The sequence below is a fragment of the Primulina eburnea genome, chromosome 12, assembly GCF_022965805.1.
Source record: "Primulina eburnea isolate SZY01 chromosome 12, ASM2296580v1, whole genome shotgun sequence".
Lineage (NCBI taxonomy): Eukaryota > Viridiplantae > Streptophyta > Magnoliopsida > Lamiales > Gesneriaceae > Primulina > Primulina eburnea.
In genome coordinates, this window is record NC_133112.1 from 24530174 (window position 1) to 24554246 (window position 24073).

The window sequence follows — 24073 nt, forward strand, 5'->3', positions numbered from 1 at the left end:
GACAAAACTCAAAATAAGAAAGTTATACCTTATGTCTTATCTTTCTAATGAAAGTGGCCTCACATCATGTAGATCAATATACAAAAATTATGCTAAAAACCACAACTACTGCCACAGTTTCATACAGTTTTAGCACTTCTATTACTTATTTGGCTAAATATCAACTTTCTATTCTACCCATACATTTTCGGTTTCATTCTAAATCATTCAATACCATTCATATCATATCTTGAAGCCATAAACCATCACCATTACATAGCATATCCCAAACGTTCATCATAATAAACCATAAAAGGAATAATGACCATACTTAATCATAATCATTACCTTACATCATATGCATACGAATGTCTGGGCGTTACAATTCTCCCCTCCTTAAGAAATTTCGTCCCCGAAATTGCCATTACTCTGCGAATAACCCAGGATATCGCTGCTTAATTTCCTCCTCTGGTTCCCACGTTGCTTCTTCAACCAACTGATTACGCCAAAGAATCTTGATAATGCCGATCTCCTTATTCCTTAGTACTTTAACCTTGCGATCTAAAATCTTGATTGGTACTTCTTGATAAGTCAAGTTCGGCATCAGATCCAACGCTTCATGTCTGTGAACATGGGAAGGGTTCGAGATGTACTTCCTGAGCATTGAGACGTGAAATACATTGTGGAATCTATCCAAATCCGGCGGTAAGGCTAGACGATATGCTCTTTCTCCTATCCTGTCCAGAATTTCAAATGGGCCGATAAATCTTGGGCTCAGCTTTCCTTTCCTGCCAAATCTCATAATACCTTTGAGAGGGGTAATTTTTACAAATACATGATCTCCAACTTCAAATTCCAAAGGCCTTCTTCGGTTATCGGCATAACTTTTATGTCTGGTTTGGGCCGTCTTCATTTTATCCTGGATTAAAGCAATCACATCAGCTGTCTGTTCAACCAATTCTGGTCCTAACATTTTTCTTTCACCGACTTCATCCCAATTCAACGGTGACCTACATTTTCTGCCATACAATGCCTCCTATGGTGCCATGCCAATCGTCGCCTCATAACTATTGTTATAAGTAAATTCCACAAGTGGCAATTTAGAATCCCAACTACCAGGAAAATCGATCGTGCAGGCTCGTAGCATATCTTCAAGAATCTGAATCACCCTCTCTGACTGCCCGTCACTCTGAGGATGATAAGCTATGCTAAAAGCCAACCTGGTGCCCAAGGCTCTGTGCTAGCTCTTCCAGAATTCGGAAGTAAACCTCGGGTCACGGTCAGATACAATTGACACAGGGATACCATGAAGTCTCACATTCTCAGCTACATAAGCTTCAGCATACTGGTTCATTGTAAACGTCGTCTTGACTGGAAGAAAATGAGCCGACTTGGTTAACCTGTCAACAATCACCCAGATGGAGTTGTAACCCTTTGGTGTTCTTGGAAGTCCCGTTACGAAGTCCATGGTGATGTGCTCCAACTTCCACTGAGGTATTGGGAGGGATTGCAAAGTTCCAGCAGGTCTTTGATGCTCAATCTTTACCTGCTGACATGTTAGACATTCGGATATGAATTTTGCGATATCACTTTTCATACCTGGCCACCAGTAGAGACGTCGGAGATCCTGATACATCTTGGTGCTACCTGGATGTATCGAGTATGGTGCGGTATGAGCCTCTGTCAAAACAACCCGTCGAATGTCATCACCACTGGGAACACATATACGACCTCTAAACGTTAACAAATTGTCAGTGTTCATCGCAAACTCTGTATTTCCTTTCTCATTAGCTTTAGATTGCAATTTCATCAACTGATTGTCATTAGGTTGCTACCGTCGTATCCTATCTGTCAACGTAGGTCGAATAACCAAAGCTGAAAGTCTAGCGATGGTCCCTTGCCCTACCATAACGATCTCACTCCTCTGAAGATCCAATAGCAACGGCTTATATATCAATGAGCTCAAAGAAGAAACTGACTAGCGGATCAAAGCATCTGCAACGACATTTGCTTTACCTGGGTGGTAGCTAATGGTCACATCATAATCTTTAACAAGTTATAACCATCTCCTCTGCCGCATATTGAGTTCCTTCTGAGAGAATAGATATTTCAAGCTCTTATGGTCTGTGAAAACTTCACATTTCTCGCCATACAGATAATGCCTCCATATTTTCAATGCAAATACCACTGCAGCCAACTCAAGATCGTGGGTGGGTTAATTCTTTTTGTAATCCTTTAACTGGCGAGAAGCATAAGCGATTACTTTCCCACGCTGCATCAGTACAGCTCCAAGTCCCATCTTTGACGCATCAGTGTAAACAATAAAATCTTCAGTACCACACGGAAGTGCTAGGATAGGGTCTGATGTCAACTTGTCTTTCAACACTTGAAATCCGTGCTGGCAATCGTTTGTCCACTCAAACTTCACCGCTTTCCTCGTCAGATTGGTTAATGGCAGGGCTATTTTTGAAAAATTGGCAATAAAACGTCGATAATAACCTGCCAAACCAAGAAAACTACGCACCTCGGAGACTATCGTAGGAATAGGCCATTTCTTAATAGCTTCAATCTTCATGGGATCCACAGCAATGCCTTCTCTCGAAACGATATGGCCCAGAAATGATACTTGCTCTAACCCGAATTCACACTTTTTCAACTTTGCATATAACTATTTTTCCCTTAATAATTGCAATACATTTCTGAGATGCTCGACATGAAGTTCCCAAGTCTTGGAATAAATCAGCATATCGTCAATGAAAACGATATCAAAGCTATCCAGATATGGCTTGCAGACCCAGTTCATTAGGTCCATGAAGACAGACAGAGCGTTCGTCAACCCAAATCACATGACTAAGAACTCATAATGGCCGTACCTGGTTCTGAATGCAGTTTTAGGGACGTCGGTTTCCCTAACTTTCAGCTGATAATAGCCAGAACGCAGGTCGATCTTTGAAAACACTGTCGCTCCCTAGTAGCTGATCAAAGAGATCATCAATCCTCGGCAATGGATATTTATTCTTGATCGTGGCTTTGTTGATCTCTCTGTAATCAATGCACAACCGCAACGATCCATCTTTCTTTTTGACAAATAAAACTGGAGCTCCTCACGGAGAAGAACTCGGACGAATAAAACCTTTGTCTAATAGATCTTGCAATTGATTCTTCAGTTCCTTCATTTCAGTCGGGGCCATTCGGTAAGGAGCTTTTGAAATCGGAGCAGTACCTAGAACCAAGTCAATCACGAACTCAACTTCACGGTCAGGTGGCAATCCAGGCACATCATCCGCAAATATGTCAGGAAAATCCCGAACTACCTCAATCTCATTCAACTCAATCTTCATCTCCGTATTCAAATCTATCACAGCAGCTAAAAACCCATGACACCCCTTTGATAACATTTCATGAGCTTTGAGACAAGAAATATAAGGATTGTCAAGCGAAATACCTGAACTCTGGAAAATCTCGCTATCATCAACTTCTGCAGGAAATCGCACTGTTTTATCCACGCAGTCAATAACGGCACGATATGACGATAGCCAGTCCATTCCCAAAATAACATCAAACGCCACCATGGGAATAATAATAAGATCAGCAAAATAGATTTTCTCATTTACTTGCACTGTACAACCTTTAAGAATACTAGAAAGCCATAATTCGTCTCCTGACGGCAACAAAATACTATAGTGGAGGGGTTCAAAAGATGGAACAACATTCAAAGAGCGGAAGAAAATTTCAGACATAAAGGAATGCGTAGCACCAGTGTCAATCAATGTAATAGCGGCCTTGCCTGAAATTAAGATAGTACCTGATATAACAGAAGAATCAGGATTTGCGCCTTCTTTGGTCATAGTGAAGATTCTGCCTTGAACCCTATCTTTCCCTTTCTCACCTTTCACTGGACAATTTTTGATAACATGTCCAACACCTCCACAACAAAAGCATCGATTACTTCCAACCAAGCACTCACCTGTATGCATTTTGACACATTTTGGACATACAGGTCGATCATATGTAGGCGGTGGCATAGGAGCTTTGGGTCGATGCTCTTCTTTTTCTTTGCCTCTGAACTTGCCCTTACCTTTCCATCCGGATCCATGGCCTTTAGTAGAAAAATCTTGACGCTTCAATTGTCTTTCTCTTTCAATTTCCTTCTCGTCCTGCTCGGCCATCCTTGCTTTTTCAACAATCTCTTTATATGAATCAGCTTTAGACATTCGAACGTCTCTTTTAATTTCAGCTCGGACACCTCTAAGAAAATGCTCGCCCTTTTCGATGTCATTGCTGGCCAGATATGGGGCAAACTGACACCCCTCTTCGAATTTGAGAATATACTCTTGCATTGACATATTTCCTTGCTTCAGTTCTAGAAATTCCTTCACTTTCTGACTTCGAACATCTCGAGGAAAATATTTGTCGTAGAATAAATCTTTAAACTCCTGCCACTTGAGTGCCGAGACATTAACTGATATCTTGGTGGCGTCCCACCAAGTCCTCGCCATCTTGATCAGTAGAAAGATGGCACAGCTGACTCGATCTTTATCTTCAAACTGCAGATAATCATAAATGGCCTCTACAGCTTTGACCCATTCCAAGGCGACCATGGGATCATTGCTACCATCAAATTCTGGTGGCTTCATCTTACGAAATCTTTCTAATGCGCCTTCACTACTGGGCTCTGGCCTCACTTGCTCTCTCTCTCTCTCCCTCGCCCTGTATTCTGCAATCGCAAGAGCTGCTGGATTTGCTCGCCGTGTACTTTGGCCTGTTCTTTCAGTAACTTGCTAAATTCACCAACCACTCTAGATGATGAACTATCCTCCCCTTCTGGTGCTTTACGCTTAGGCGACATGATCTTATGATAAATATTAGTTTAAAACCATTTCCATACATAACATATCATAATTGTTGAGGCTACACATCCATATTATATCAAATAATGCAGGTACAAACATACCGAATTGTCGACAGCAGAGGAAGTCATATGCCAAATCATTGGTCCGAAAATTTCGGCTCTGATACCACTAAATGTAACACTTGTGACTAAAATGCGTAATTAATGCGGAAGCTTTAAAATATATTTGGAGAAATGTGTTAATCTAAAAAAATTTGGGCATCATCTCCCCGTAAATAGGACATGCCACCTGTCTCAAACAACACATAATACACAAGCAAAAGATTTTCATATGCATCAGATACCAGTAAGTAAAGTATCTACACATCTTGCCAAAGCAAAAGCACAAAACAAGATTTTCAATGTTTTCCAAAATAGCCAAAAACTTGACAATAACAAAATAACATCCATTCAAAATCTCCAAAGTTTGGCATATTCCCTTCTCTCGCTTCGACAACTCAGGGATGATCAGTCTTTCTTACCTGTGCCTGCATCACATGAACATAACTGGAATGAGTATAAAACTCAGCAAATGGAATCAATATTAACAAGATACATATATATCATTTTATTGTAAAATATAAAAGGGATAGCCTCAATTTCATTTTCTTGAAAACATTATCCTTCTCATTTCATAAACGTCGAATCACCATTAATATCATCCGTCAAGAATCATAATACAACAATACATAGGGATGATATTCATTTCATTGATCAACTGAAGAATTGATAGTTCTTATAAGATAGTTCATTCATTGCTAACCCTCTTCGTAAAAACGAATCTTATAGGAGGGACACGTACCTCTGCATAAAATGCATCTTATAAGAGAGCACATGTTTTCATCGTTAATTGGCCAATTACATTGCGGATTTAGAATTGCCAGAGGCAACACCGCTACTATCACTATCAATCCAATCATTCAATCATATAAAACTTCATTCAATCATTTTATCAAACACATTAGAGTCATCTTGAAAAGTTTAACTCCTTTCAATCAAAATGCATATAATTGCACTACCATATATACATATTTACATATATATATATATATATATATATATATATATATATATATATATATATATATATATATATCATGAATGGAATTTGAAAGGAGTTAACATCATAAAATCATCAAAACACATACATATAGGATCATGTGATGCATTGAATAAATGATTCCACTTACTACACTTGGAGCACTTGATTTCCTAAATCTTGATGGTGTTCCTACAATAATAAATCCAATAACTAACCATCAACTCCAAAATAATAACATTGGATGACCATTTAACCCAATACATCTATCACAACTATCAATCCTAACCCCACCATCTTCAATAACTCAAGAACAAGAAGAAATTCACTTACCTTTGCTCCTTTCGCTAAAAAGATGAAGTTCCAACTCCTGATTGAAGATTAATATGCTTGATTGAAAGAAAGGATAAGAAGAAAATGCATAACCCTAGCTTGGAATCGTTGGTGAAGAGAAATAAAAGAAGAGAAATGAGGAAAAGTTGTGTCTCAACCGATTTTATACCTTAAAACACCCAAAACACGCTTTTTGTATTGTGCTGGGCGCTCGGGCGGTCATATATTACCGCCCTAGCGCGAACCATACTGTCCCAGACCAAAATTTCAGAACCAATTGTAATAGCCGAGCCCGGTGTACGGTATGGTTTAAGATTTTGTATGATTATTGGCTATTTGGGTAAGTTTATGTATAGTTTGGATGTTAAGAGTTTCGATTTATGATTTATAGTATGGTTGGTTATAGATGATGTGCAGTGTTATTGTAGCGGCGTTACGATTAAATTCATGATAAATAGTATATTGATCCAAATGAGGTGAGGCCAATTGGAGTGGTTAGATAAGACATAAGGCTATAACTTTCTTATTTTGAGTTTTGTTCAAATCATTGGGGAAGGTAAGGCCAAAAGTGTCCCGAAGTGTGTTGTGTGTTTCGACGTTCCTCCAGTGACACAGGTTGGGAGATTTAGCATAACTTTTTACTCAGACCTCCAAATGATCTGAACTTTTGAGGGAGTCAAGATAAGACATAGAGCTACAACTTTGTAGTTTACCACTTTTTCCAATTCGGACGGGAAGAGGCGTTTCTGAGGCGATCTTTGTAGAAGCTGTGCGCAGAGTAAGATTTGGTCCGAAGGTAGAGCGCACCCGCGGTCATGTAAGGACCGCACCCGCGGTCCTTGTGTTGGTGCACCCGCGGTATAGGTTTGACCGAGTTTTTAAGTTACTTTTTGGAGTGGTTGGCCATCACTTTCCCTTTTCCTTTCTCTTTCATTTCGATTTCCTCTCTATTTCTTAGGGTTTTCTTCCATTTCTTTCATTTCCTATCTTCAATCCAAGCTTCTTGTTGGCGATTCGAGTTGAGATCGACGTTCTCCTTGGTGCTAGGAAGCTTAGGTGAGTTTTTGGTGCGATTCTTTTAAGGTTTTGAGTTAAGAGTTGACTTGGGTTTGTTGTTCTTCTGTGTTTATGGATTTATTGTCATGGATTCTTGATTATAGAGTTGATGTTGGTGTTATTTATGGATTATTGTTGTAGGTGGTGACCAAGAGCTAAGTTTGAGGTGTTCTATTGGTTTGTAAGTGGAATTTCATCCTTTTTGCTCACATGATATTATATGTATTGTGTTTTAAAGGTTTCAAAGTGTTATTCCCTTCCATTGATCCATTGTTATGTATTGATTTCATTGATTATCTATTGGAGGTATCGTATATCTCACTATTGTTAAAAAGGGAATACAAGAGAAAATAAGATTGCGAAACGACGGCCTTAAATGCTATTCAGAGTTCAAATGTTTTTATTGGATTGATTAATCATAGTCAGAGCATTGCATGCAATTAGATGATCATCGACCATAGGCTTTTATCCCTCAGAGTTATCGGTTTATATCGATAGGGATATTAGCACCAGAGCAGAGATACTATTGATATCAATCCAACCAGAGAAAAGAGAATACCATCTTATTGCTATCTTATTGATATGCTATTGCTACAGTTATTGCTACAGTATTCATGTTTCAGAGTTGATGGTATTTATGATTTCAAAGCTATGTTTTACAGAGTATACTATGTATCATTGCTATGTTAGAGTTCCACTTGCTGAGATTTATTCTCATTTCAGTTTATTCATGTGATGCAGATAAGAGTGACCGACCAGGCCAGTGATCGTGGATGGGAGTCATATTCATACACCGTTGGAAGGAAGATTGTTTTGCAAATATTTTGGGACATGATCATAAGAATGATTGTTTTGTATTTTGTATGTCATTTGAATGATCATGTGATTATTTTGTAAACATTTTAATGAAATGTATTTTGAAACTCCTTCCATTCGGAAGAAAATTTTAAATTCCGCTGTATTTTATTGCAACGGGTCAGGGTGTCACATTTAGCGCCTTTTATTGTAACGACCCAAGGCTATCCCGATCTTGGGCTCAAGTCTCTTTGAACAATGTACTTAAGCCAGGAGGTCATGGGTTCGAGACTTGGGGAGGTATCACTCCACCAACCTGGTGTGGAGAGTCCTATGAGTAACGATGCCTATGGAAAGCCCGCGAGGGAAGAGTTCCAGAGGGGCTAAGGCCCATAGAGCAGAGCCCAAGATCGGGATAGCCTTGGGTCGTTACACCAATGGCGCTCGAGCGGTAGTTTCTTACCGCTCGAGCGCCGCTCTGCGCACAGCCTCCTCAAAGACCGCCTCCGAAACGCCTCTTCCCGTCATAATTTGGAAAAATGGTAAACTACAAAGTTGTAGCTCTATGTCGTATCTTGAATTCCTCCAAATTTCAGATCATTTGGAGGTCTGAGTAAAAGGTTATGCTAAATCTCTCAACATGTGTCACTGGAGGAACGACGATACACACGACACACTTCGGGGCCCTTTTGGCTAGTCTTCCACAATGATTTGGACAAAACTCAAAATAAGAAAATTATAGCCTTATGTCTTATCATTCTAATGAAAGTGGCCTCACATCATTTGGATCAATATACAAAATATTATGCTAAAAACCACAACTACTGCCACAGTTTCATACAGTTTTAGCACTTCTATTACTTATTTGGCTAAATATCAACTTTCTATTCTACCCATACATTCTCGGTTTCATTCTAAATCATTCAATACCATTCATATCATATGTTGAAGCCATAAACCATCACCATTACATAGCATATCCCAAACGTTCATCATAATAAACCATAAAAGAAATAATGACCGTACTTAATCATAATCATTACCTTACATCATATGCATACGAATGTCTGGGCGTTACAGTAACAGAAAGCTTTGAATAGAGTAATCTTCTTATTATTCAGTTGTTCTTCTGTCATATTTATAAGCTTCCCTTCCAACGGTAACTTGAGATATTTTTGAATCTTTGTATCTGTTGATTGCCACTTCATTATTCATTGGTAATTGTTTGCTTCATTTATTGTAATGCGGCGTCTTAACTTGCTTTAGCCGAAATGCGTTGTTCTAAGCTGTATTGGTTGATGTGCGGCGTTTAACATTCAGTTGCAGTCTTCTATGTCTCTTTGTCGGTTGAATGTTCTTTCCCGAGACATGTTTTAGTTGAAGGATGCTTAGCTTAAAAGCATACGGCTAAATGTATTATCTGTCGGTTGACGTGTTCCAGACTTGCTGGTGAGGAGAATAACTGAATTGCATTTCAGTTGCGTAGATTAGTTTATTAGATTCAGTTGTTGAGTTCAGTTTACTCGATCAGTTGCTGAGTTCAGTTTACTCGATCATTTGGTTCATATTTTGTCAAACACCGGAATTTAGTTTCCAACAATTTCCCCTTTATGGTGTTTGACAAAACTAAGTAACTAATAATTGAACGTCTGAACTCATTGTAGATAAAATAAGAGATTGATCAACTGAATAATGGATTACACGAAACTATAGAGATTTTTCTTCAACGAGAAGATTTCTTTTGTTGTTCTAGAATATCTTTGATCTCTTCACCCTTTTTGTCAAACAACTCCATCTTCATAGATAATTTTCGAACGTCAGTGGAAAGAAGTTTGACATCTGAGGAGATACTTGAGACATCAGATTGTAAAGAAGTTTGCAGCAATTTCATTTTATTAGACACAGAAGTTTCCAATCGCTCAACTCGTTTACTGATTATATCCTGAGTTGTAAAGAGACTTTGAGCTAGACCTTTGTTATTCTTCATCTCATCCACTGTTTTGGTAAGAGACTCTATGTTTGCTTGAATGGCTTTCAATTTTGCTGAATCAAATTCAATTGAAAATTCCAATTTGAAAGTATGAGAAAATTGTGTGGATTGAATTTTCTTGATTTCAGTAATCATCTGCTACATATTGTGCTGCATATTCTTGATTTCTTCAAGAACAAGATCCATTTCTGTGGATTGAGGAGGAGGTGACTGATCAGATGTTCTTGGTTCATGTGAGACTTGATCAAATACCACCATGGTCCTATCAGATAATATTGTTTCAGAAACAGTCTGTGCTGGAACATCTGTTTCAGTTACTGCTACTTGGACTGAAGGAGATGAGGATTGATGTTGATCAGCAATTGGGATTTCCTGCTGAATAAGATCTTCAGTGAAATGTCATCAGTTGAAAGTTTCTCAGCAATCTGTTGATTTGGTGATTGAGAAGGCACCTCTGATTGCTCCTTTAGTTCAGAAACAGCAGGCTGAACTGTTTCTTCTGTTGAGATAGAAACCTCTTGAGTGATTTGATCAGTTGAGTGATCAACTTCTTCAGAAATGTGTTCACTGATAAAAGATTCTGTCACCACTGATTGAATAATTTCATCAATGTTGGCAAAATTCAACTCGGCTTCAGCGTACAGCTGATGTTCCACAGCAGATGATTGTGGCACGTCCTGAACTGTTTCTTCAGTTGTAACAATAGTTTTTTCTGAGGATGGCTCTTTCTGCTGAGAGGAGGGTTCTTCTTCTTCTTCTTCAGAGGCTTCCTCAGAAAGAACTAACTCCTGATCCATTTCCCACACTTTTATCTGAGCTTGCAAGCTAGTAAGATCTGTATCTAGCTGAGTGATTACAACTCGATCATTATAGGCAGTTGGATTGATGGGAATGTAGTTTGTCTTCAATTTCTCAAGCAGTTGAGATAGCTTCTTAGCTCGAATTTGATCAAAAAAATAGGTTTTCCTCTCCAAAGCCTGAACAATTGTGGCAGCTTTGACCATCTTGAGGACAATTGCTTTTAGTTTGCTAAAATTTTTCAGCTGGGATTTCTTTTTCAGCTGCTTAGCAAAAATTTGAGTTTTGTAAGCGGTCCAAGCATCATAGGATTGAAGTTTTGATGCAGCAAAATTATTAACATGTTCCCAAACAAGGTTAATATGGGTTTGAATGGAATTGGATAGCCTGGGTTCTTCAATCAATTTGCCCTTGCCTTTTTCAGTACTGAGGATGTGTGGAATTCCAATCTAGTACGAGTAGTATCCACCACCACCAGTTCTGTAATCTTTATACCTTTGGGTCTGACAGGTGCTAGAACAGAAGGACGATTGATGTAAGGCTCGAGAATTATCAGTGGTCATTGATGTTAGATTTGAAGATATGAGAATGCATAACATGAAAATGAGAATTTTTAAAATGAGGTCGAAGCCTGAGCGCACCCGCGGTGCTGCATGCGAGAATGCCACCTTTGTTTCTTTGTTGACACATGGCATGGTATATATATATATGATACACGAAAGCTCTCTTCTCCATTCAGCAGATCAGCAACTGAAGGAATTTCCATGGAATAGCTTCAAGTTTTCTAACTTAGAAATTATATTGTACAAGATCTAACCATCCAAACTTGAATCCGAGTTCAGATTTATGCTCCTCTCAACCAAAGCTACAAGAGGATGTAAGTTTGGTTAAATGTAATGCCCGAGGAATTTATCCCGTTAATTCGAAATGAGTTAGCGATGATTATTATAATCTATTGGTGATAATCGATTTGATTATAGACGAAACAGATCGGACCGGAAAAGACGAGAAAATACATCAAATAATCAGAAGGGCCGAAGCCATGGCGCACATGCGCGAAGAAATGCGCGCATATGCGCGACATGTCCAGAAGGTTCGGCGCATATGCGCGACGTAGATGGCGCACATGCGCGGGAGGGACAGTAGGCTTGGCGCATATGCGCGAGAAAAGTGGCGCATATGCGCGAGGGGCATGGTGCGTGACCAGTAGGTCTCGCGCATATGCGCGAGGAGTGCAGAAGCCGGACAATGCTTCCGGCGCATATGCGCGGGCATCGAGCGCGCATATGCGCCAGTCATGCAAAACGTAAGCTTGCCATTTGGCTTATTGCATGTCCGAGATGTATATATATATATATACATATAAACGTTAATCAGCAGAAGAAAATCGAGGATTGAAGGGAAAGCTTACTTCTTAATTTTGAAACTTGATTTACGAGCGAACCGTCTATCTGAATTAAAATCCGACTTCGGTAATGTGTTCCTATCAACGCAGGATACAACTGGACACTGAGTATTGAGAGGCTTGGGGTTCGAGACTTCGACAGAGCCAGGGTATCAGAAAGAAAGGTATAAATTAATGTTGTGTTGGGATTGCACAACTCGAGGAAGGTTTGACTCGAGTTTCCCTAAATCACATACTTAGTTTATTACATTGATTCTTGTAATTGATGAGATTGATGTTTGTTGTCTATTGATTTATAGACATTGCATGTAATGACTGCTGATTCGCTAGTCATTGATTGATTTGCTTAGATACTGACTGTATGTATTGATTACTGAGTCGTTGAGTCATAGGCTGATTCGCCTAGTCACCGGCTGATTCGTCGGGTTATTGACTGATTCGTCCATTATAGGCTGATTCGCCTAGTCACCGGCTGATTCGTCTGGTGATTGACTGATTCGTATAAACTTAAGCTGATTCGCTTAATTACAGGCTGAGTTGTCTGATTATGGGCTGATTCGCCTAATTACCGGCTGATTCGTCGGGTTATTGACTGAGTCGTCAATTCTGCGGCTGATTCGCCCAGACACTGATATATGAATTATATCGATGCCGTTTAGGGATTGATTCATTCCTATCGACTGAGATTCGATATAATACCTATATCCTGACATCGGGATCCCTAGGATAGAGTTGAGTCGAGTCTGAGACGACGTGTCAGTTGAGTCGAGTCTGAGACGACGCGTCGGTTGAGTTGAGTCTGATATGACCCGTTGATTTACATTGTTTATGCCATTCATGATTATTGAATGTTTGATATTGATTTATGTATTCTGATTTGATACAGGTTAAGAATATTTCTTATATATGCTTTCGTATATGCTTTTATATGATTGCATGTTTACATTGTTTATACTGGGATATTTATATCTCACCGGAGTTATCCGGCTGTTGTCTTGTTTTGTATGTGTGCATGACAACAGGTGGGGCTGGATCAGGGTCAAAAGAGGATGAGAGAAGACGAGTTTAGCGTGGTGATTCCGGACTGGATTTAGAGATAGGGTTAGACACTTGATATTAGCTGTTAAACCCTAGTGAATAAATGTATGTTGTACATGACTTGTACTTTTATACTGAGATGTATATTCATGTTTAATATGTAATTTGAATAAATTACATTACGTTTCCGCTTTGTATTTTAAAAAAAAATAAAAAATTTAGACCCTGTTTTATAATTGATTAATTAGTCCCAAACATGATTAAGAACTTGATTAGCGTCCGGGTCCCCACAACAGGTGGTATCAGAGCTGTAGGTATCAGAACTGTAGATTCTGTAGATTGAGATAGAAGAGGCTAGTGAGCGGGGTAAATTGAGGTTTTCTTTCCTGCTTTTGAATGCTAGCATGTCTTGCTGCGTTATATAATACATGTTACTTGACTTATCTGATTTGATTTTGTAATATGGTGCATAGCGAGCAGATTCAGCAGCTCATTCGTATGCAAGGTACAGGACAGGGTAGAGGCCAAGGTAGAGTTCCAGTAGCGCAGGCAGTTGGCACTGATGCCGTCTTTTTTGCTTTCAAGAGAATGGATCCACCAGAATTTGCAGGTAGCACCGATCCGTTAGTTGCTGTCGAGTGGGTCAAGGCTTTAGAGGCGATCTTCGATCATCTCCAGTACGAGGACAAAGATAGGATCAGTTGTGCTGTTTTCATGTTGGTTAAGGCTGCTCGCATTTGGTGGAATGCGACCAAGGTTGGTGTGACTGTTGCGACATTGAAGTGGTCAGAGTTCACGGACTTGTTCTATGACAAGTACTTTCCCGATGCACTTCGAGCGAGGAAGGTTACGGAGTTCTTGGAGCTTCGTCAGGGGAGCATGGATGTCGGTCAATATATTCTGAAGTTCGAGGAGGGTTGCCTATTTGCTCCGTACATTGCTTCCAATGACAAAGATAAAGGCGCTCATTTCATTCGAGGCATTAGAGCTGAGATTCGTCGTGATATCAACATGTCCAAGGCCGTGACTTTCATGGAGATCGTATCCAAGGCATTGTTGGCCGAGCAGGATGAGAAGGATATCACCAGAGAGAGACAGGAGAGGCATCAAGCTGTTGCTCAGAGAGGCCAGGGTTCTAATCAGAGGGGCAGGGATCGTTTCAAGGGCAAGGGCAAGATGGAGTCGAGTCCTAGACCACCACCAGTTCCAGTTGATCCTGAGAAGCCACTGTGTCCTAAGTGTGGCAAGCATCATCGAGGAGAGTGCAGATTTGGCACTCATACCTGTTATCGTTGTGGCACGGCAGGTCACGTTGCCAGAGATTGTCCACGAGGAGCTAGCCAAGGGAAGGTGCAGGGTCGTATCTTTTCGATGACCAAGGAAGGTATTAATCATGATTCTTCATTGATCTCTAGTACTATTTTGATTTCAGGCAGAGTAGCTACGACTTTGATAGATACTGGTGCTACTCATTCTTTTATGTCTGAATTGTTTTTGAGATCGTTGGGTATAGTTCCTTCTGTTCTTTCCCTCCAGCTTAGTGTTGTTTTGCCTTCGGGAGATGTCTTGTGCCCGACATCGATTGTGTTTGCGTGCCCTGTTCGTATTGAGGAGCGAGTTGTCTTCGCTGATTTGATTGTTATCCCTATGGTTGCCTTTGATGTTATTCTTGGCATGGATTGGCTTTCGACTTACCGTGCAGTTATCGATTGTGTTGCTAAGAAGGTGACTTTTGCAGATGATGGCCAGGGAAGAGTTCTCGCCAGCACAGGTACTTCGCTGGTCCTTCCTTTTATTTCTTGTCTTGAGGCCGAGAAGTTGATGTGTAGAGGTTGTGATGTGTTTCTGTCTTCTATTGTGGATGTGGATAGACTGATTAAGTTGAATATTGATGATATCGATGTTGTGAGGGAGTTTGCTGATGTGTTTGAGGATGATGTTCCGGGTTTGCCGCCGGATAGGGACGTTGAGTTTTCGATCGATTTAGCACCAGGTACGATTCCTATTTCTAAGGCTCCGTACAGGATGGCTCCTACCGAGATGATGTAGTTGAAGGCGCAATTGCAGGATCTAGTGGACAAGGGTTTCATTCGACCGAGTTCTTCGCCTTGGGGAGCTCCGGTTCTTTTTGTCAAGAAGAAGGATGGTTCTTTGCGTCTGTGTATCGACTACAGAGAGCTCAACAAAGTGACTGTCAAGAACAAGTATCCGTTGCCACGGATAGATGATTTGTTTGATCAGCTTCATGGCACCACTGTATTTTCGAAGATTGATCTTCGGTCTGGCTACTATCAGTTGAAGGTTAGGGAGTCTGATATCCCTAAGACAGCGTTCAGGACCAGGTATGGTCACTATGAGTTTCTCGTGATGTCTTTTGGTCTGACCAATGCTCCGTCAGTCTTCATGGATCTGATGAACCGTGTGTTCAAGCCTTATCTGGATAGCTTCGTCATTGTCTTCATCGACGATATCTTGATCTATTCCAAGACCAGAGAGCTTCATGCAGAGCATCTCAGAGTGGTTCTTCAGTTGTTGCGAGAGAAGAGGTTGTTTGCCAAGCTGAAGAAGTGTGAGTTTTGGCTGGATCAGATTTCTTTCCTAGGCCATGTCGTTTCGAGGGATGGCATTGCTGTTGATCCATTGAATATAGAGGTGATTCAGAATTGGCCTATTCCTACTACTGTTTCAGAGGTACGCAGTTTCCTTGGTTTGGCGGGTTACTATCGTCGTTTCATTTCAGATTTTTCCAAGATTGCCCTGCCATTGTCCAATCTGACGAGGAAGACTGTGAAGTTCGAGTGGTCTTTTGATTGCCAGAGTGCATTTCAAGAGTTGAAGGATAGATTGACGACAGCTCCTGTTCTTTCATTGCCCAGTGGTTCTGAGGATTTTGTTGTCTATACCGATGCGTCGAAGAGAGGCCTTGGTGCAGTGCTGATGCAGCGAGGTAAGGTCATTGCCTATGCTTCTCGCCAGTTGAAAGACTATGAGAAGAATTATCCGACGCACGATTTGGTGCTAGCAGCTGTGGTTTTCGCCCTGAAGATTTGGAGACATTACTTGTATGGCGAAAAGTGTGCGATCTTCACAGACCACAAGAGTTTGAAGTATCTGTTTTCCCAGAAAGAGCTCAACATGCGACAGAGGAGGTGGTTAGAGCTTGTCAAAGATTACGATGTGACTATCAGTTACCACCCAGGGAAGGCGAATGTTGTGGCTGATGCTTTGAGGCGGAAGTCGAGTTCTTCCTTGAATTCTTTGATTCAGAGGCCATTGTTGATGGACTTGCATCGAGAGGATATTTCTTTGGTAGTTCTGGGAACCATTGCTCGCCTTTCAGCGTTGGTCATTCGGGCTACATTGACGGACAGGATCCGTAGAGAGCAGTCGACTGATGTTCAGTTGGCAGAGTTGAGAGCTAGAGCTGAGGAGAGGGGTAACTCAGAGTTTGGTTCGAATGGAGACGGTTTGGTGACTTTCAGAGACCGTATTTGTGTTCCTGTTGGCGACGATATTCGACGAGACATTCTGGCAGAGGCTCATACCGCGCCATACTCGATTCATCCAGGCAGTACGAAGATGTATCAGGATCTTCGTCGACTCTATTGGTGGCCAGGTATGAAGAAAGATATTGCTTTGTTCATTTCTCAGTGCCTTACTTGTCAGCAGGTGAAGATTGAGCACCAGAGACCTGCTGGGACGTTGCTATCTTTGCGGATTCCTCAGTGGAAGTGGGAGCACATTACGATGGATTTCGTGACTGGTCTTCCCAGAGTGCAGAGATGTTATAATTCCATTTGGGTCATTGTTGATAGGTTGACTAAGTCAGCGCACTTTCTCCCAGTCAAGACGACGTACTCCATGAATCAGTATGCCGAGGATTATATTGCAGAGATTGTTAGACTTCATGGTGTGCCTGTGTCGATTGTGTCTGATCGTGACCCCAGATTTACCTCCGAGTTTTGGAAGAGTCTGCACAGAGCTATGGGATCACGGTTAGCGTTCAGTACAGCTTATCACCCTCAGAGCGACGGTCAGTCAGAGAGAGTCATTCAGATTCTTGAGGATATGCTCAGAGCTTGTACTATTGATTATTCTGGTAGCTGGGATTCTAAATTGCCACTTGTGGAGTTCACGTATAACAATAGCTACCCGGCGTCGATTGGCATGGCACTGTATGAGGCACTTTATGGCAGGAAATGCAGATCCCCTTTGTTTTGGGATGAGGTTGGAGAGAGGAAGATGTTGGGACCAGAGTTGGTCCAACAGACTACTGATGTTGTTGCTGTGATCCGAGAGAGGATGAAGACTGCGCAATCGAGACAAAAGAGCTATGCAGATGTTCGGCGTAGGCCGTTGCAGTTCGAGGTTGGTGATCACGTGTTCTTGAAGATAGCACCTCTCAAGGGTGTGATGCGATTTGGCAAGAAGGGCAAGTTGAGTCCGAGATTTATTGGCCCTTTTGAGATCTTGGACAGAGTTGGTGACAGAGCCTACCGATTAGCCCTACCGCCCGATCTTGACAGAGTTCACAATATGTTTCATGTTTCGATGCTCAGGAAGTATATTGCAGATCCTTCCCATGTTCTTCACCACGAGCCATTGGACTTGACGCCGAATTTGACTTACCAAGAGATTCCGATTCAGATTTTGGATCGCACAGTTATAGTATTGAGGAACAAAGAGATCGGCATCGTTAAAGTCCTTTGGAGGAACCATTTGATCGAGGAGGCCACGTGGGAACCAGAGGATGAGATGAGAGAGAAGTATCCTGAGTTGTTCGTGCAGTGACGTCAATTTCGCGGACGAAATTCCTCTAAGGAGGGGAGATTGTAATAGCCGAACCCGGTCTACGGTACGGTTTAAGTTTTGTATGTTATTTGGGTTATGTGATTAGATGTTTAGAGTTGTGTTTTGGGCCATAGTATTATTGGTTATTGTTTTATTAAGGTGTTAGTTGTTGTTGATTGTTCGTTTCAGTGTTTCGGATCGATTTTAGTTGATTTAGTACTGTTCATTGCCGTGGCTTGAGTGCACCCGCGCTCTTAGAGGAGTGCCCCCGCGGTGAGACCGCACCCGCGGTAATTGCAGCACCGCACCCGCGGTCATTGTGCATGGAATTTATTTTGTTGTGCTGTGAGCTTAGCGCACCCGCGGTGCTTGTGGCAGCGCACCCGCGGTCTAGGTATGGGCGAGATATTTAGTATCTTCTTGATTGAGTTGACTTCATTTCTACCTTATCTTCCCCTTCATTTCGAGATTTCCTCTCTAGAACAAGGGTTTTCTCCATTTTCTATTGTTTCCTACCTTTGATTCTTGGATTTGTTTGGATTTCCGACTTGAGATCGAGGTTCTCCGTGGTATAAGGAAGCTTAGGTAAGTTTTTGGTTGAGTTCTATCATGGTTTTTGTTAATGAGGTGTTATAGGTTGATGTTTTGGTTGGTTTAATGGATTATTTGACTTGTATTTTTGGATATAGAGTTGATATTGGTGTTATTTATGGATTATTGTTATAGGTGGTGTACCAAGAGTTAGTTTGGAGGTGTTCTATTGGTTGTAAGTGTAATTTCATCCCTTTGCTCACATGATGTTATATGTATTGTGTTTTAAAGATTTTAAAGTGATATTCCCTTCAATTGATTCATTGTTATGTATTGATCCCATTGATTATCTATTGGAGGCTTTGATGTCTCACTATTGTTAAAAGGGAATACAAGAGAAAAGATATAGTTTCCAAAGTGATTGTTTAAATGCTATTGAGAATTCAAGTGCTTTTATTGGATTGATTGAATCATAGTCAGAGCATTGCATGCAATTAGTTGATCAACGACCTGTTAGAGTAGGTGCTCGTCGAGCCAAGTGTTGGCCGAGTGTTCACAATGAAACTCTATGTATAAGCAATCTTTATTTTAGTAATATTTGAAATTATTACTTTGGCACATCTTTATCTGTATACCCATGCTAGTTGCATAGATAAAGCCCTTGAATATACAAATAGTAGAAAGAATATGAGATGCTCATATGATGAGTATCATGAAACTCATATTTGGAATACTGTATATTCTAAACGGTTCCTAGTCGATTCAGCCGCCACTAAGAAGGATATAGGCCGCTCGAGTTAGAGACTAGTATCTGCGATGTGAGTACCATGTTTCATTGGTAGGGGACATTGTGATGTCCGAACATGCATATAGGTGCTCCCGGGTAGAGTGCACTGAACAACCCTCCATTAAAGGACTTTCCAAGTGGTTCTCACTTATCGAGTGGAAAAGTCCTAGTTTATGGTTGTACACCATTAGTCCTTATGACCCGGGACAACATTGAGACTCTATGTGCTAGCATTTCACTTTAACTTGTTTACCGACTCTTATGGGGTCATCAGGTGGCAAGGTTGGGTGTCATGTCGAAACATATAGGAGTCGATGCATTGTAGTCGGGGATTCACCGCTTACCTTCGGGTATGGATATCCTATGTGTTATCATGTGTATGTAGGTTGAAATATCTGGCCAGAGTATGGTGGTAATTATGAAAGGGGTTTCATAGATTACACCATCGATGCAACTACGACATGACACATAGTATCGATTCATTGACAACTCTCGATAAACCAATGGTTGTCGAATCGATCGGGATATATGATTTGAAGGGACCGTACTGTACGCTAACCATAATTGAATGGTTCTTGCAGACACTATCATTTGATACCTAGGGAATCATGTAAGCGATGTTGCTAGGCGTTTAACATGGTTGGTTGGGTACTATCAGACTTGAGTTCTGACGTTCTTGTTATCAAAGGGTTGATAAGTAAGAATGGAGCAATTGGGGTATGCTCATATAAGGACATGTTTAGTCCAAATCACATGGAGATGTGAACCCACGGCTAGTTGTATCAATGAACCATTGAGGGCCACACAAGTGCTGGCTTTCTAGAACCCGTTGAGAAGTAAAAATAGTTCAATGTGTTGAACGGCTTATAAAGGAGTTTATAAGCGTAAGGAAAATTAGAAGTATGACTTCTATAAAGGAGAAATTAGTTCAATGTGTTGAACGGCTTATAAAAGAGTTTATAAGCGTAAGAAAAAAAAAAAGTATGACTTCTATGAGAGAAATGTAACTTTTAATTTGTGGAAGTGTTCCTAAATTAAAAGTTGGCCAAATAAATAATGTATTTGAAAATTGTGATTTTCATAAACATTATTATGGACTAAATTAAATTAATTCAAGTGTTGAATTAATTAAACACTAGTGGTCCTAGTAGAGTCCAAGTAATTAAATTAATTCAAGTGTTGGATTAATTAAATAACATTGGGTCTAGTAGAGCCCAATTAGAAATAATTATTAAACTAGTGGGCTTGAGAAAAATCAAGTAATGGTTAAATGGTCTCAAATGTGTTTGAGACATTTAAATAAAAGACCATGGGCCTTGTAATTGTTACAAGCTCAAATAGAATGTGCACGGGAAGATGAAAGGTTGGGAGACAACTTTTTGTATAACCAAGGCTTGGCATGCAACCTTTTTACTTTAACTTTTCCCACAACCAAGAAAATGTCTCTCCTTCTCTCCAAGGGATGAATAGTGCCGAAAATACTATTCATTATTCTCCTCCAATTTTTGTTCTTCAATTGAAGAAATAATACACTTCTCAAAGAAAAATGCTCTAATTTTTCTAGTGCAAAATTAGAGTGGTTCTAGCTAGTTGGTGGTGGGCTTAATATTTGAGCAAGGCGGGCTCAAAGGAAGCTTGAAGATATTTTCTACCATTGAAGAGCTAAGGTGTTTACACCTTAGTTGGAGCCATACATCAATCCTTGTGATTGATAGGTAATTTTTCTAAACACACTATGAATGTCATTTTTGGTGTTTATTGTATTTGCTACACATTATCATGAGGTGGCCGAATTTTTGATGAAAAATTAAAATTTTTAAACTTCCGTTGCGCTTCCGGTCACCGTAACCGATCCCCTTTCAAGTGGTATCCGAGCTATGGTTACGTTTTTGTGTAGCATTTACAAGATATTATATTGAGGTCGATTTCTAACCGCATGAGAATGAAATTTTGCAACAAAATTCAAGGTTTGATGGGGATTTTTCCGGGCAGCATGTTGCTGCCCGTGTCGGGCAGCTCGGGCAGCCCGAGGGGCTGCCCGTTTCGGGCAGCAAGGGCAGCCCGAGGGGCTGCCCGAACAGCCCCTTGTTTTAAAAAAAAAATAATAATTTTTGTCGCCGGAATCCGGCGACGGAGCTCCGGCGACGGCGATGACGGCTAGGGTATTCAAAAGGTGTTTTGAATTATCCAAGTGTCATGGGCCTTGAGTTGTTGGGCCATTGGATGGCTAACATATTTGTAAATTTTAAATGGGCCAAAAATGTTTTTGGTGAAAAATGAGTTTTTGGGCCCTTAAGTTTAAAATTACAAAAGTTACAAATATTTTCTCATGAAATAAATATTTTAAGTTGGACTTTAAATATTTATAGTAAATGGTGATTTACAAGAAATTCGGTTATAAATAAATTAATTTGAAAGTAGACAAAGGTGTTTGTATACTTTGTTAATTTAGTTTATAATCGTGGCTGTTAGTGATTGGATCAAGATATATAATATTGGATCAATTAATTATTGTGATAATTAATTGATGGTGTGTTGTGGGGACCCGGACGCTAATCAAATTCTTAATCACCATTGGGACTAATTAATCATTCATAATAAACAAGGTCTAAAAATTTTTCTTTTTAAATTACACAGCGGAAACATAATGTAATTAAATTCAAATTACATATTAAACATAACGTACAATTATTGTATGATCTACAATAATCAGACTAGGTTCAACTATAAGTCAGTGCTGAACCCTAAGTTGCTTCAAAGTCCGGATCTCCACGCTATCTAGTCCAGCCTCGTTCTCTTCTTGACCCTGATCCTAGCCCACCTGTTGCCATGCACACATACAGACAAGACAACAGCCGGATAACTCCGGTGAGATATAAATATCCCAGTATAAATCATGTATACATGCCATCATATAAACAATATAAAAGCATATATCAAAAATCATATCATATATCAAAATCCTGATATCAATCCATAACAAGAATAATCATATTCTATACATGTACCCTAATCCGATACATAATTCAATATTCAGAATAAATTCTCTTCTAAGCATGTACCAATATCAGGAACATCAATCAATATCAAGAATAATTCCTATTCTAAACATGTACCAAATATCAGGAACCTAATCAATATCAAGAATAATTCCTATTCTAGACATGTACCAAATATCAGGAACATAATCAGTATTAATCCATACCATTCAATCTAGCTGTCACTCAGGCTAGTGACTCTATGTTTTAGACTAGACTCAATCCTAGTCTAGGGATCCCGGTTTCCAGATGTGGTATTCCTATATCGAATTCCGTAAAGGATGGAACCATAATCTCTATTACTCGATATAACCATGGCCCTGGTATTCCTATATCGAATTCCGCAATAGAAGAATTCCAATACCCTTTACTCGATATAACCAAATATGGTGTTCCTATATCGAATTCCGTAATAGATTCCATTACTCGATATAACCAACCATCCAGTGTCCTGACCTAACCGTCAAGGACTGTAGCTCTATCGCCAATATCCTATCTTGAGACATCGTGCAATGTGCCGTGGCGATACCACCACTATCCGGCACTTCTGTCACAAGATAACTCGTCTAATACCTGTCATCTAATATCAAGAGAACAAGTACATCAATCAACTTAATGCAAATATCAATGCAGTAAGGTAAAGTATGTGATTTAGGGAAACTTGAGTCAAACCTCCCTCGAGTTGTGCAATCCCAACTCAACATTAATTTATACCTTTATCTTCTCGCTCAGAAGAAGAAGAAGTCCCGACTCTATCTCGGTTCATTCCCAAATCTGGTAATCACAATATTGAACAGTCACAATATCAATAAATAACCCAATCCGGAATATGCTCTGATCAATATTTAAATCAAAATATACTCTGATCAATGTCAATCGACATATGGTATCACAATCTAATCTAAATCAATACCAACTCTGATCAATATAAATCAACTGATGTTTTGACGGCATAACAATACTGTCTCAATAACCCCGTCAATCCAAACATCACAGATATAATACCAGACTTCGTAATCACTGTCGATACCAGTCATAATTTCAATAACAATACATATCTGATATGAATTCTCAGTCAAATCGAATCCAAAAATCATAACAATTACATAAACGGTCTGTTTCTCAATCTGACTTCGCTTCTATGATGTTTAACATGACAAGAACATCATATATGAATCCTATCAAATTCTGACAATAGCATAATTTCAAAACATGTCAAAACGTAGCAAAACTTACGTCCAGTCGTAGCCTACGTTGATAGGAACTCGGTACTGAAGTCGGATTTAAAATCAGACGGACGGATTTCTCACGAATCGAATTCTAAAATCAAAGAATCAAAGTTTCCTCTGAATTTCCATTTCCTTCTGATTATTTACGTTTGTATGTATATATATATATATTTACATCCACGTTGCTAGCAATGGCAAGTGGCACCACCACGTTTTGCATGCCGGCGCATATGCGCCCATACTGCCGCGCATATGCGCCACACTTCCTGTCTAGCTCGCGCAGGTGCGCGGCTTACGTCGCGCATGTGCGCGCAATGCCCTGTTCTGCCTCCGAGGCTACTGGAGTGCTCGCGCATATGCGCGAACTCAAGTC

The 24073-nt window shown here is 40.2% G+C and overlaps 1 protein-coding gene across 1 annotated transcript; it reads right to left on the minus strand.

Moving 5' to 3' along the window:
- Positions 1 to 403: 403 nt before the first annotated feature.
- LOC140806724 (uncharacterized) lies at positions 404 to 4616 on the minus strand. Its single transcript, XM_073163264.1, has 4 exons — positions 3113 to 4616; positions 2504 to 2610; positions 1380 to 1525; positions 404 to 989 (listed from the first exon to the last, which is right to left on the minus strand). The coding sequence occupies exons 1-4, from the start codon at positions 4614 to 4616 to the stop codon at positions 404 to 406; spliced, it is 2343 nt and encodes a 780-aa protein (XP_073019365.1).
- Positions 4617 to 24073: the final 19457 nt, after the last annotated feature.

Coding starts and splice junctions, on each gene's coding strand:
- LOC140806724 (XM_073163264.1), bottom strand. CDS start 4,616: ATGAAGCCACCAGAATTTGATGGTAGCAATGATCCCATGGTCGCCTTG. Junction 2,611..3,112: donor GCAAGATCTATTAGACAAAG/GTTTTATTCGTC, acceptor AATTCGGGTTAG/AGCAAGTATCATTTCTGGGC. Junction 1,526..2,503: donor TTCCTACGATAGTCTCCGAG/GTGCGTAGTTTT, acceptor ACATGTCAGCAG/GTAAAGATTGAGCATCAAAG.